Here is a 14,721-nt window from a genome sequence, read left to right as displayed (position 1 = left end):
CCCCCCTATTGGGGACCTGGCCCACAACCCAAGCATGTGCCCTGACTAGGAATCGAACTGGTGATCCTTTGGTTTGCCAGTTGGCACTCAATCCACTGACCCACACCAGCCAGGCCGACAACACTGTATTTTTTAGAAGTGAATTATGTGAGTTTGGGGCCTCAGACAATCAGTGTTACAACTAGTGTATGATGGTGACAAGTACGAGGAATGGTCAAACTGGAACGAGTACATAATGTGTAGTCTTGATTATTAGTAAACGTGGAATCTAGGGTAATTCCTATACGAGAAGACTCAACAATGGCTATTGGTATCATTTAGGAGGATTTGTGGTAAAACAGACTTGGGAATTAGTGGGGAGCAGCCTCAACTATACACATACTTAACTATAAGTACTTATATAAAAGATTCAAGTGACTTAGATCAACCAAGCAGAATTCTGAGTCCACAAAGATGATTAAAAAGGAAGTCTGAAAAATAAAAGGGAAAGGAGACAGCATGTCAAGACTGAGTGACTAACAGTCCAGCTGCAGTAGATACAAGAATCAATGTACAGGTGTTTCTGCATTTAGTAATACAAAGATCATTAGTGACCTTTGATTGAAGAGACGGATTGTTTGTGTTTGAGAATGAGTGGAGTGTAAGCCTGTTTTAATACAAATATGTTTGTTACAGGTTTCCTAAACTCCCTTTAATTAGGCTAAGCAAGACTTGTCCTCCTAGCTAAAAGCTGTTTTTAATTAGTACTAAGTAATAGCAATTATTTAGTCAGTAAAGTGAGCAATGAATTTTTCCTGTAATTAGAAGGTAACTAGTTTTCTAATGTAGAACTATCCTTTACTTCAAATAGTTAGTTGCTCCTTACATAGTTTTAACACACTACTCATTAGCTGCCTCAAGATTAGTGTTCCTGCACATTGCAGTATGAAGCTAGCCAACCAAAGATCCCGGAGGCAGCTTGGCCAAGGGTCACTTGCTGAACATAAAAAAACAAAGAGCATATATAATGACTGTGCCCCACCAATGCGTTGGGATGCTGTTCAGTTCTTAGGATACTAGGTGTTTCAATTTCCTAGTTAAGGTGTGTGATTGTGTCTGTTATGCCACTGTCTCAATTACCATGCTCTGTCAGACTGAAACGTGTTTTTTCTTTAATGAGCTATTGCCATGCAGTCACTATTTAAAGTAGATAGTACTGATAATACATTATAAATTCATTAATAGATTGAAAATTACTGAGATAAAATATGTTCACATTGCTAGCGTTGAACTGCTATACTACAAATAGGCTGTGTTAAGTTTAATAAATTAAACTAAGGAAAAATCCCATTTGCAGTTTATAGAATTCTTAACATTTCTTCACTTAAATGTCTCCAATAACACACCCACACACCTTAATAAATTGTGATCACTATAAAACTTCATCTATTTTAGGACTGAAAAGAAGAGAATTCAGCTATGGCCATTTCCTCACTTCTCCCAACTTCTTAAAAGCCTGTCAGTATTTAAAAAACAATATATCAATACCTTCCCCTCAACTTAACAGATAACTTTTGACCAGATTTTTCTTGCTAAGCTTTACATTTTCCAAGTCTCACTTTAACAAGCACCAGCTGAAAGGAGCATTGTGAGAATATTCAAGTAATCTCAATGCAAAAATACATCTGTAAAGAAAACATTTCTGAGTTTCCCCATATACTTCTACTACTAAATTCAAACAGTGTCCTCCTAAATTCAAACACTTCCTCAAACCGCTGTCTTCCTCCAAACACCTAAACAAGAGTAATTTTGCTTGAGTTATTAAACTAAATGCTCATAGAAAGATCGCAAGGGTTTTGAATAGCCCAAAACTGAAAGGTTGTACATAATTACTTCAGGAATACAAAAATAAAATTACCAAAGTTCCAATGACAAAAGGGAGATTTTTTGGGATCTAAGAGTGAAGAATGGCAAAATATACCTGAAGATTTTTATGGCAATTGTTCAAGCTAAATCTTTATAGTAGTAAGTGTATATTTTTTTCATGCCAATGTGGAAAATTGCCAAAACAGGCAAATATTTACTTGAGGAAACTATAAGGGTCCCCCATAACACACAATACTAGTGATTTATGTATCCTGATTCCCATATTTTGTCTTTTCCTTTTCAGATTACCACATTTTAATATCAGCGTTGGTGATTGCTAGCACAGTAATTCTCACAGTTTTAGGAGCAATCGTTTGGTTCCTGTACAAAAGAAATTTGAATTCTGGTTTCGCCACAGTTTTTTCAACTGCACCCCAATCACCTTATAACGATGACTGTGTTTTGGTAGTGGCAGAAGAAAATGAGTGTGTTTAATTTGAATGAAATTTTATAAATCTCAGATGAAGACATCAAATACATTGACAGTGACTCAAGATTTTAATATAAAACTTGACAGTGAGTTTTTATTGTATATATACTTATTTCAGTAACATTCCTCATCTCATTTGGAAATGATCTCAGATGTTAGTGGATTTTACCACGTTCCCAAATGTTACTTTTCACTTGAATGAATGAAAGCTTAAATCCCATGCAGAAAAAAAATTAAAACCTACTCTGTGTGTCTGTCTTACCTGCTCTATCTTCCCTACCCTCCCATTTAGTTGAACCTTACAGTTGGGGGGAAAAAAATTCTACATACTGCTACAATTTTACTAATCACTAGGCTTGCCCTTGTATTAATAATCATGATATGGGGAGTAAGCCTTTTAAATAGATACTATATATTTAGATATATGAGTACAAGCTTGTTACTCTGGCATATAATTCCTCTAATGTTCTTCATCTTTCTTTATGATTTAGATTTAGAAAGTTTTTAGAGATTTTAATGCCCTAAATTCCACATAAATCACATTTTCCAATTTAATTACTTTGAGAACACCATTTTGGACAACAAACAGTACTGACCACTGATCACAAATGGTTGTAATTTTAATAAAATTTTATGCACTTTGAAAGAAAAACAATTACAGCCATACCAGGAAGGTGGTGGGAGGCTGGTAGTAAAAATAACACTTGTGTCCTAAAACCTTTAAGGATTTTTCTACTATCACCACACCTGTTCCTCTGTAAAGCTGTCTTATACTTCCCCACCACTGATGAACCATATCATTCAATGACATAAAAAGCAAAAAAAAATGCACAAAAATATATACTACTGTGGTGATGATGTTTCACGTTTCAGCACACTTACTGTACAATTTAAGAGAAGGCTGAACATCTTTTAGGGGTAAAAAATAAAAATGGGGAAAAGCTGAAACAAAAGTTACTTTTCTAAGAGTTCTTTACAGCTAAAAAAAACTATTAAAAATAATGCTCTTCTTTAGAGACTCGAATGCTCAATTAAGTTATTTTGTCCCCCTAATCCACAGCATTAACTTATGGAGAATACTTTTCTTACGTGATCTCTCAAGTTTGACCAAAGACAACAAAGTCACAGTTTGTGCCATATGTTTCCATTGGCCTCACCATGAATCAAAAACATCCCTGATCACAATGAATAAATAGCACTACTATTAATGAGACACGAGTAACTGTAGTGATGACAGAGGACTTACAGTGTGGCTATATGGTATTAAAGAATAAATGTGACAGCAGCTCCATTCTACAATTATGCTCTATAAGACCTTTAAATTTCTAAGATTTTTCATAGTGATTTAGAAGTCTACTTTGTTATTAGTAAGCTAATAAGTGGTACTAATAGTAGTGAACGTTAGAATTCCTTCTTAGTCTCCTATTCAAATTCTTACCTCTTTCTTAGAACTTTCTGTCACAAATCTCTACTGTCCAATATGGTAGCCAGTAGCCATATGTGGCTATTTAAAATTAAAAATAACCTGAAGTTCAGTTCCTCAATTCACTAGCCAAATTTCAAGTGCTCAAATCACATGCAGTTAATAGCTACCATATTGAACAATGCAAATTATCTATCTCCATTTTTGCTGGTCAATGCTGCTATAGACTCTCCCCTTCTACTCAACTCCCATACAATTTTCTTCTGTTTGATTAACTTCTACCTAATGGCAGCTCTTGCAAAATGGCTGTTTTAAAGTGGTTTTTCCCCCGTGTTCAATTTCATTTTTCAAACAAGTTCTTAGACGACCCTGGTAATGAAATGCTGAATCTTAATTTTCTTTGTATATTGGGTTGGCCAAAAGGTTTGGTTTTTTCCTATAAGATGATTCTACTAGCGCTAGTTGTCTTTAACTTCATTTGAAACAATTCTATTGGATTGTATTGTGACAGCTATCCTATCAGCATTAAAAAAAAAATCAAAGAATTTTTGTGTAGCCATTTTAACATTGAAGATGGGAGAGAAGAGGCAACATTCTCAGCATATTATGCTTTATTTCAAGAAAGGTAAAAAGTGAAACGCAAACAAAAAGATTTGTGCAGTGTATGGCAGAGGTGCTCTGAACTGACTGAATGTGTCAAAAGTGGTTTGCAAAGTTTGTGCTGGAGATTTCTTGCTGGACGATGCTCCACCATCAGGTAGACCAGTTGAAGTTGATAGGGATCAAATTGAGACATTGAGAATATTTAACATACCACACAGGAGGATAGCCAACATACTCAGAATATCCAAATCAATAAAGTTATTGGTGAAAATGAAAAGTGTGTCTTTTATTTTACAGAAAAAACTAAACAGACTTTTGACCAACCCAATATCAGGACATTTGTAAACAGGGCCTTACATGTATTTGGTGGTCAACAGATAACAAATTACACGTGCATGCTTGTTTATATTCAGAATGTACAAATTGCATTTTTCAACATCTTGGTTCTAGCTAATAATGACAGTATAAATTATGTTTGGCATATATATAAAGAACAACATTACTTTTCCTAGGATTTTGTTATCTTCATAGTGAGTAATGCATGGTCTCTATTTTTGTTCAGAGTTTAAAAGTGATAACCAAAGGAAAGACTTTTTTAATTCCAATTCCTATAATTCAGTTACAGAATTCAGAAGATAATACAGTATTAAATATGTAGTACTAAGAAACTACAAGAATATTACTATTAAGCTCAAGTCACTGTCTCTGTCACTTAGCATCTAATATTAAAAAACTATAAACATTTTATGTGGACCAATGGAATGATTTTTACCATTAATTTTAAAAAATATTCACTTATTTTTTAAGAGGGGGAAATAGAGAAAGAGAAACATCATTGTGTGGTTGTTTCACATGCACCGCCTACTGGGGACTTGGCCTGCAACCCAGGCATATTCCCTGACTGGGAATCGAACCAGTGACCCTTTGGTTCGCAGGCTGGCATGCACTCCACTGAGCCACACCAGTTAGGGCTAATTAATTTTTTTAAATAAAAGATTGTGTTGGTTAAATCCGAAGACACTTAATTTTCATACTGAGTTCTATTAAAAAGTATAAATGTTTCAAATTCAAAGCATCCCCAAGGACCCACAGAATAGAACTGAAACTGACATCCTTAAATTCTGTATTTTTGCTTTATATAAGGCAATGAATGCAAAGCTAACAGGTAAAAGTTGAGCAAATGTTTTAGAAATATTTACATTTTTATATGAAGTGGAATTTGAAATTTTAATAAAATTCTTGCATGTAAGATTTGAAGTCTACTTTGAACACTAGTTTAAAAGGAAACATTTCAAACTATAAAGTAAATCAATCAGTATGCACTTTATTTCGAGCCAAGATTTTACATTAAGACCAACAAACTAATTGTGGGCAAACTGTTGATTTACATTTAAGAAATTACATGGTTTCTATTTAGGTTCTGAAAAAGAAGTTTGTTGCCATGACATAGACTTTATTTAACCTAAAATCACCTGAAGGTGTTTTTAAGTGTATCCTAAGCGTGTTGACAGAAAATAGACTGTTCTGGAACTATACACAACTCATGACCACAGTGTAGATCTACTGATGTTGAGCAGGTAAAGTTCATCTGTTCTCCAAAGGTAGTGAAAAATACTAATTCACCAAATAAATGCTCAGATTAGCAAGGAACAGTTAAAAACGACCAGGATTCAAACAGGTTATTTATATCATATTTATCTACAAAAAAGTGACAACACTAAAAAACACATTGAAAACCAGTGTTTTAAACTCTGAATGTGGGATTTAAAAATATTCCAAACACTTGAGATTGCAATATTTTTTTTCCTATTTTTTAATTTTTATTTACCAAATAGCATCTGACTGGCAATTCTGGTGTAATTTATAGCTGTAATATTCCGAAAAGGAATGTCCACATACTATGGCCTATCAAATATAATATGCCTTTTTCAAATCAATATAAAACAATCCATAATTTATACATTTTTTACTTATATACTTTTAAAAAAATTAAATTTTATGGCTAAGTGAATTTAGAATTTAAATTAAATTTGGACACCTAATATAATGGTCTTCACAACTTACTCCCCATTCTTTATTTTTTTAAACACTGGAAGCAAATGATTATGAAAATGATGCTGCAACTTAAGGCATTTTAAAAGGAAAATTAATTAGGTGCCATCTGGCATTTTATTTTGAAAGCATATTTCTGTCTTACTTTTTTCACTAGCAAAAGACTAAAACACGAACCATTTTCATAAATAAGACTATAATAATCAGAACACAAAAAAGTTGTAGGCGTTGCTAAGATATTTAAAATAATATAATACCTTCCTACTCACCTAAAAGAAAAATACTTTTGATTACCAGTTTATAAACATCAGAGTCACTGGCCATGTTAAAAGGTCCAGCAAACAGAATTTTAATTCAGCAACACTTGAGAATGAATATATATATACATACATGATTACATGTGTATATATATTCATTTTATAAATGTATTCAATAGGCATTCCCCCACAAAATTGGTTCATCCTTAATTGCCAGTTTTAATAAACACTCGTTAACAGATCATCCATTTGTCTTATATGAAGTTAGGCAATATCAAATGTTCTGTTATGGTCTCCATCTTCTTCAGAATCATCCTCTGAAGCTGTTGAAAGAAAACAGGATGATCAAGAATGATTTTAAGGGGGATGAGAGTGGAAGTATAAATATGAAGCCAGAATAGCAATGACTTGTAAAATAAAATCCCAATTTAGTATACTGTTTGGTCAAAATGGCAAATTATGACAGGGTTAGGGTGGTTTGACTGTGGTTAATGCCCATCCACAATACCCCCACCCCCAAATCTTTTTGTGTTAGTTTTTATAAAAATCAAAATGTTCACAAATGTGATTCAAGAAAATCTTCTAAAAAGTTTCTGAGATCAGTTTGTGTTCACAGTAGCCAATTACACTACAGAAAAAGTGAGCTTAAGGCAAGTGCTCCCACACACCTGCGTAGAATCTGGCTTATTACCCCTGCATGTTTTGATGCGTCTAGTAAGAATGAAAGAAAATGTACACAAATAATACGTTATGGGTATTCTTGCAAATTACATCAAAGCTATGTCTGTATAATGCCAAGAAAAAGCTCTATATAGGTCAAAATAGCTTTATATAGACACAGCCTAAGTAAAAAGAACTGAATTCAGTAAAAATCTCGTTGAAATTATTCCTATGACATCATATTGTCAGAAACTTACCACTTTTGCAACATTTCTGATCTCTAAATTTACTTTAGAGTCATTAGTGGCTCAAGAGTTTAATATGAAACATCTTGAAATGTCCTTTGGAATAACATAAGTATTCTGTAAACTGTTCTGCATGTTGGGAAAAATGGAAGTTCAGTAAAATAAACATTCAACTACCATTTTCCCCTATTACCAAGGGCAGAAAGGTTAAATGTATATTCTTCTTGTGTTAATACTGGAAAATTTAAGAGCACTCAGAAAATGGCATCAACAGGAAAATTATGCTACATGTACAGTTGAAACTTTACTTTCCATATTTCAGTCTATTTATCTTGCAAAAAACTTATTTTTAATAAATGATATCAAGCATATACTTAGCTCATAAATGAGTAAATCCTAGGGTTAAGTTTTATGCTATATCATGGAGCAGTATCAAACAAAAAAATAAAATACAGAGAACTTTTCATGTTTTCTATTAAATTCACTCCACAGAAGAAAATTTCAGTCAGAACCCATGTTCACAGTATATTAATACTCTGGTACTTGGGAGTTAACTTGTAGCACTCACAACATCTTTCATTCTCAGCTGAGCTGGCATATATTTCACCTCCATCTTTCTCCTCTCATACGAATGACTTCCTATCTTATATACCATATGACTTTACATAGTTTTATACATACTAATTAAAATTCTAAAAATACATTATCTGGTTATACTTCTACTGCTTTTAAAACTTAAAAGATACAGAATGACAAAATCCATGTCTTCGAGTAATCAAGGAATGATAGGTTCTTATGAATGACTAAGTCCTTCTCACACTTTACTTTAAAAAATGCTGAACACTCTCAAGATGAAATGTTATGCACACTACAGACATTTTCAAATACTTTGAAGATGTTATAGAAGGTAATCAATTGGAGAATACATTATTTGAAAACACTTCAAAGAATGTACTGGAAGTTAATCACGGGGAGCCACTTGCTTTGGGTAAAAAAGTACTAAACAGGGTAATCGTGGAGTCTTGGAACTGTTCCAGAGCCACCAATATCTCTGTCCACCTGGTATGAAGCACCATGGAAGTTGTAGGACTTTGAGAAGAGGGTATGTTGTACAGATACCTGTAAAGACTTGGGCATTAAATGCTTTCACATAAGAGCCCAGGCAGAAGTCCTAATGCTGGAACGTGGTCTAAAAGATTGGAGCTGCTGGTAGAGCTGGCTACCTATTGAAGGTCCATGAGGACCCAAACAAGGAGCAAACTACAACCCCAACAACCACCAGCCTACCACTACGGCTTCTGTTATGGGCTCAAAATTAGGGCTCTTTTACCCTTAATTTCATAGAACTATATATAAACTCAGGAAAACCTTTTATGAACTAACAAAACTGAGTAACTAGTAAAAAATTTCATGCATACACCAAAAATCTAACAGACAAATAAGTGTGGTTTGATTAGTTTTCAAATATGTTTTCTTTTAAGGGTGAAAATTAAGATGATCAAAACCGAAACTTTACTCAAAATAGAATATACTGATGGTTACAATTAGATTCTTCTGTACCTTAAAATTAATAGTATTAAAAAAATGTTTTTAATAAACTAACGTCAGTTGCCCAGCCGATATTTCACAAATCAATTTCTGCTACTAAGCTTATAAATGAAGCTGAAATTTGAGAGAGTATATACTTAGGTTTTGCTCTGTGGGTTTAATTTGCAAAAGTATATTCAACAAGTCTGGGGAGGGGAAATTCCACCTACTTTCGAGATCTTCCATATGTGCCTGAAGAGTTCTTGCAAGGTTAATAAACTAGAAACAATGCAGAAAAAATACAGTAGTTGAAATGTTGCAAATGGATCTAAAGAGAGAATCAGTATAGGAGTTTCATTTCTATTAAAATGTCAAACACCATTTTAAGCCTTTAAGTAGGGGTCTTTCTCCCCCCACCCACATCAAAAATTATAATGCTTAAGTATACTGTTTTTAATTTTTTAATAAATTATTAGCCACGTAGAAATCATGTACCCATCATGTAGAAATTGGGTGAAAATGCAGTATTTTTATCAAGTAACATTCCTCTTGCATAAATATAACACATAACAATTATAAAAAAATAATTAACAGCTTTACAATTTGGACTCCAATGAATTCTATTTTAGTGGTTAATTTAAAAAAACTATAACAAGAACCAATCTTTTCCTGTCTAAAATTGATAGCTTTACAAGTATTACATTTAATTCTATATGTTTTTAAATCATAAAAATGGCTTGCACTTTAACATTAATTTGACTACAGCTTTTACAAAGGCATGAATTCAACGGACAACATGCTTTATGGTTTATTCATTCTTAAGAGAGAAGTCAGTTTATGCCATTAACTAAATTTAAGTACTATGATTTCTAAAGTACTCAGGAGACAAGAGATCTTTGCTCAAATTCTGAATAATCTTAAGACAGTTCTTCTCTTATTCCTCAATGATAATAATTTGACAACTGGCTCACTGGTGTAATAATGTCCACATGATGGTTTCAGAAAAATGTTTTTACCAATTTGTAAGTATAATATATACTGAATATTTGTTAATTTTTAAAATACCATAAGCTGCTAAATTTTTATCACTAAAATGAACATTTATATAAAAAGTTTAAATGATATGTTATGACCACATTTAAAAATATGAAGTGTTCAGACTATTACAGTAATGAGATGTAGGTGGCCCTAGCCCTGCTACACAAAATGGGTAAGGCAGGAGCATACAAATTTCCTCTGGTACACTGAGGCAAACCATAGCATTTACTAACACCCAACAAAAAACAGCTGGCTTGAGTGTTAAAGTAATAGTGTACAGATCAAATACCAAATAGTCCATATCTTAAATAGTTTATATTATGGACACACTTAAAATCAGTGTACTGATAAGCTTTTACATGACAGTAACAAATAAACCCAAGTCAATTTCTCATACTATCTTGATTTTTGGAGTTCAATTTCAGGTTATAATACTGAGTTGTCACTTGCCGCCCCCGACTCAATTAAAAAGAGGGTTTTTTCCCTTCATGTTTCCAATTCTCTGATTCTCACCAATATGTAGTCCAATAAATAGCCTTTAAGAACTAGCCAATTACTTCTTTCTCTAAAAGTTTTATGAGAAAATTAGGCTGTTTGATATAGAAGACAGCAATTTCTATTAAATCTATAGTATCTTTATTTTTAAGATACATTTTAATACTAAGAGCTCCCCAAAGGAACTAGAATGTCGACATACAAAACAAACTGCTTTCCAAAGCAAACACTTGGTGTATCATATCCTCCCTTCTCCCCCACTCCCATATTACTCACTCGGACTCGTGTGCTGGGTTCGTTTGTATTTCCCATCATATCTGAAAAGCTTTGTTCCCAAAAGTGCAGTAACACAACAAGGTAGAGACCAGAGCTGATAAACTCGTACTCAGCCTTCAATTGGGAAGCAGACAAGAGAAAAAGAATAGAGAATGAAATATTAGTAAACTTGAGATTGATAGCACACTGATAAACTAGAGGAAATGTAATCATGTCTAGTTCCTAGTGAAGAGATATGGTACTATCTGTTAAAACAAAAAATGAAGGGTCACCCTTATTAATTTCATAAATTTTTACTAATGCCAATGATGAGTCAAAATAGGTGTGTGACTATCCTCTTTAGTCTCTTATAGTCTTCCTTTATGTCATAATTTACATAAAACCATGGTTCTATATAAAGCTCACAGAAGATTTCATTGCACAAATGGCTATAAATATTTACTTAAAAATGACCATTTCACCTACAACTAAATCAATACACTGTATAATAAAAACCTATTCTGATAGACCAAGTGTTTCTTATGTAATACAGTTAATTTAAAAGCAACACTAATTACAAAAATAAACTAAAAAAAGAAACACAATAACTGTTCCTCAAACAGTTCTTTGATTCCAAAATGCTCTACTGTTTTGAAGCTAAAACTACAAATCATACTGTTTTTAAAATCTAAACTGTCCTATGGTTTTTATATAGCAAACTATCCTTAAGTTGTATCATTTTTTGGTAATTAACTTATCTGAAGGTAAAAACTGTACATTCTTAGTACCAACTTCAGCAAGTTATCAGATTCTAGAGTATTCCAAAAATTTTTAATTGATTTATTAAAGGTTTTATTTAAATGTGTCACTTATTTTATTAACTTAAAAGGAAATTATATGTCGATAAGATTAAAAAAAGATAATGGTTATCGTCTTGACAAAGATGAAGCTACTGGATAATGAAATACTAAACTGTATTAAACTAATCACTTAAAATGGAGGTAGTTGTGAGGCTACTAGAATCTATGATTCACACACGCACATAAAAAAGGGAAGTCAAAGCCAGGAAGCTTAAACTGTCAATAAAAACATTCTGGTTGAATTGAAAAATGCCCAGAAGGAAAAATGGCAGAAGAAAATCATCCTTTGAGACCTACTCTCATTTTGAGAAAAAAAAACAAAAAACAAAACTTCTTTGCATGATTTTATCTTTCCCTATTCTTTGCCCCATTCTTTAAAGTACTAATGCTCAGTTGTCGAGATACTCCTTGGAGATCAAAAAAAAAGTCCTTGCTTAACATGGCCTTCTTTCTGGACAACTGACTCATTAGAGAATAACACAGTGATTAGTATTAGAGTAGCAACTGTACTGCATTAACTGCCTAATGTTTCACTCGCTAGATCAGGGATTTTTAACCTGGATCTTAGCAACTTGCTTCAAGAGATCTGGGAATCCCTTCAATTATATACAGATTTTGTGCCTATGTATGTTTTGTAAGAAGTGTTCATGGTTTTAATCAGATTTTCAAGGGGTATCCATTTATTCCCATATTTAAAAGCAAAAAGCGTCCACATAAGACCATATACTGCATTATTCAATGTATATGAAGTATTCAGAACAGATAAACACATAGAGACAGAATGCAGACTGGTGGTTTCCAGGGCACATGGAAAGGGGTGTAATGGGGAGAAAATGTTTAATGGGTATGGGTTTTTCTTTCAGACAGATGAAAATGTTGGAACTAGACAGAGGTGGCAGATGCACAACATCACAAATGTACTGATACCACTGAATTGTTCTCTTTGAATGGTTTTTATGTGAACTTCATGTGAATTAAAAAGGGGGTCTATTACCCCTTCATTTAAAATGTGTTTTTGAAGGGGTAATAGACCCCCTTCAAAACTCATTTGAAAAACTCATCTGCAAAACTTCAGAATTCATGCATTCTCTCACATTACATATTTCTTTTTATAACATATATGCTAAGCTCACTTGGATAGTATGGTGTTAGGATCATCCTAGTAATCTCCTTTAACATCTTTTCTTCACCCCTCCCCCCAATCTTCCTTTAAGAAGGGGAAAATATTGAGCTCTTCATTCTAACTACATAATTTAAGCATTTCAAAATTTTTAAAAAAATTTAAAGCTCTTCCAGGAACAAAAATTAGTGATTAAAATTACTGAGGGGCATGAGTTATTAATACATACCAAAAAAGCCCCTGAGAAGTAAGAAGAAAATATTTGAAAATCTTATTATGATTAGAGAAACTCTGGCATTATTCATTATATAATTAACAACTAGATTGTGACGACACAAATACTAAATGAAAGAAAAACAATATAAACTTGGAGTAAAAGATTTCATGAAATAACTTGTTCAACAGAGCTGAGAAGCAGAAATGGGGAGGGTAAAGAGAAAAAGGATAGTAAGAACATGTAGTCAATATGTACATAAAAATTATTCCTAAAATAAAATACACAGACACAGGAGGCAAATCCAGGGCTTAGTGTTTTAATCATGTCCCAGAGCTCAGAGGCGTTTGTAACTGAGACATCTCTGGGGAGATTCAGTCGGCATGCCTACTTCAGGACCACATTCCTAAGCTTTTATTATTTTCAGGTTTATTTAGGAAGCATATGGTGTATTTTATCTTAATAAATATAAAATCTGTGACTTGATTATTTGCCTTTCAGTGCCACAAAGTTATGAGAAAAATAAAGAAAAAGTATAAAATTGTAATACTTAATGCAGTAACAGAACATTATGTTAAGAACATTATTATTTTTATTATTTTAATGCCAGTTTTCTGACGTTTTAATCTTTTCTTCAACAGTTGTCCTTTAAGCATAGAATAGACACTTACCCAATTAAGCAAAATATACTAACTTGTTCATTTGCATGAGCTCTGTGTAGTTCATGAATATCAAAATCCTCCAGGTTAAGCTGCAACTTCTCTTTACAGAGTTCACAGGTGGTTACAGCCTCTAATGAAGAACCTGGTAAAAATTAAATTACAAGTAAAGCTTAGTTTTTTCTATATCTCCACAAAACATTTTTCTTTGTAAGTTTTAAGTTTAGAATATAGAAAATTAAAAGAAAGGTTGGAAAGGAGGTAGACTGGATTACTGCCATAAACCAGTAATGTCGCCTAAAATAGCAATCAGCAACAACTAATGTGCCTGTCAGCTCCTACTCCATGGTATTTAAGCCTCCACCCATTATTTAGATACCTGTTTTTTTCCCCCTCCCATTTACTCATATATTACAGATCCTGGGGAGCTAACAATGGAATGTCATCTTTACTTCCTACTTCCTCCTTAAATGCCTTAGCAAGATGGCATTAAAGCAATGTTTAATAACATAGTGTCTCAAACAACTAATTGCATATACCCAGGCCAGTATCTTTGATGTGAAAATATATGCCTAAGACCTTTTGTGGTTTAAGGAATGAGCCATTCTAGCCCGGGGGCGGGCTGGAGGGGGGGGAGAAAGCTACCGTTGTCTGGATCAAAACAGCTCCTTCCTGCCATAAAGTAATGAAGTCCTGATACATGACACAACACGGATGAAGTCTGAAAATATTATGCTAGGCAAAATACAAAAAGGACAAATACCTCTTTATTCCATTTATGAAATATGTACAACAGGCAAATTCAGAAAGAAGCAAGCCAGAAGTTAACAGGGATCGAGAGAAGGAAGAGGGCATTACAGCTTGATGGACAGAGTTTCTGTTTTGTGTGATAAAAATTTTTGAAACAGATAATGGTGATGGTTGGACAACATTCTGGATGTGCACAGTCACTGAATCATATACTTAATAATGGTTAAA

At 33.2% G+C, this 14,721-nt stretch overlaps 2 protein-coding genes across 17 annotated transcripts in view; one reads left to right on the top strand and one right to left on the bottom strand.

Moving 5' to 3' along the window:
- Window positions 1–5,106, top strand: part of LOC112322194 (CD302 antigen) — a 145,526-nt gene extending 140,420 nt beyond the window's left edge. For all 4 annotated transcript variants that reach the window (XM_024579810.3, XM_053918715.1, XM_071220659.1 and 1 more), the window contains one exon: window positions 2,150–5,106. In XM_024579810.3, the coding sequence (XP_024435578.2) occupies window positions 2,150–2,340 (191 nt within the window). In that variant the 3' untranslated portion in view covers window positions 2,341–5,106. The remainder of the gene's footprint in view (window positions 1–2,149) is intronic.
- The window catches only part of MARCHF7 (membrane associated ring-CH-type finger 7), a 90,163-nt gene that overhangs the window by 34,652 nt on the left and 40,790 nt on the right, over window positions 1–14,721 (bottom strand). For 5 of the 13 annotated variants that reach the window (XM_045187380.3, XM_045187376.3, XM_024579740.4 and 2 more), the window contains 4 exons: window positions 13,779–13,888; window positions 10,912–11,025; window positions 9,333–9,381; window positions 5,669–6,993 (listed from right to left, as the gene is read on the bottom strand). In XM_045187380.3, the coding sequence (XP_045043315.1) occupies window positions 6,935–6,993; window positions 9,333–9,381; window positions 10,912–11,025; window positions 13,779–13,888 (332 nt within the window). In that variant the 3' untranslated portion in view covers window positions 5,669–6,934. Of the gene's footprint in view, window positions 1–5,668; window positions 6,994–9,332; window positions 9,382–10,911; window positions 11,026–13,755; window positions 13,889–14,721 lie in introns of those variants that run through there. The other 8 variants (XR_011650881.1, XR_006653922.3, XM_045187381.2 and 5 more) reach the window with 5 other exon arrangements.

Source organism: Desmodus rotundus, chromosome 2 (genome assembly GCF_022682495.2).
Source record: "Desmodus rotundus isolate HL8 chromosome 2, HLdesRot8A.1, whole genome shotgun sequence".
Classification (NCBI taxonomy): domain Eukaryota; kingdom Metazoa; phylum Chordata; class Mammalia; order Chiroptera; family Phyllostomidae; genus Desmodus; species Desmodus rotundus.
This window is presented reverse-complemented; position numbering and strand designations above follow the sequence as displayed.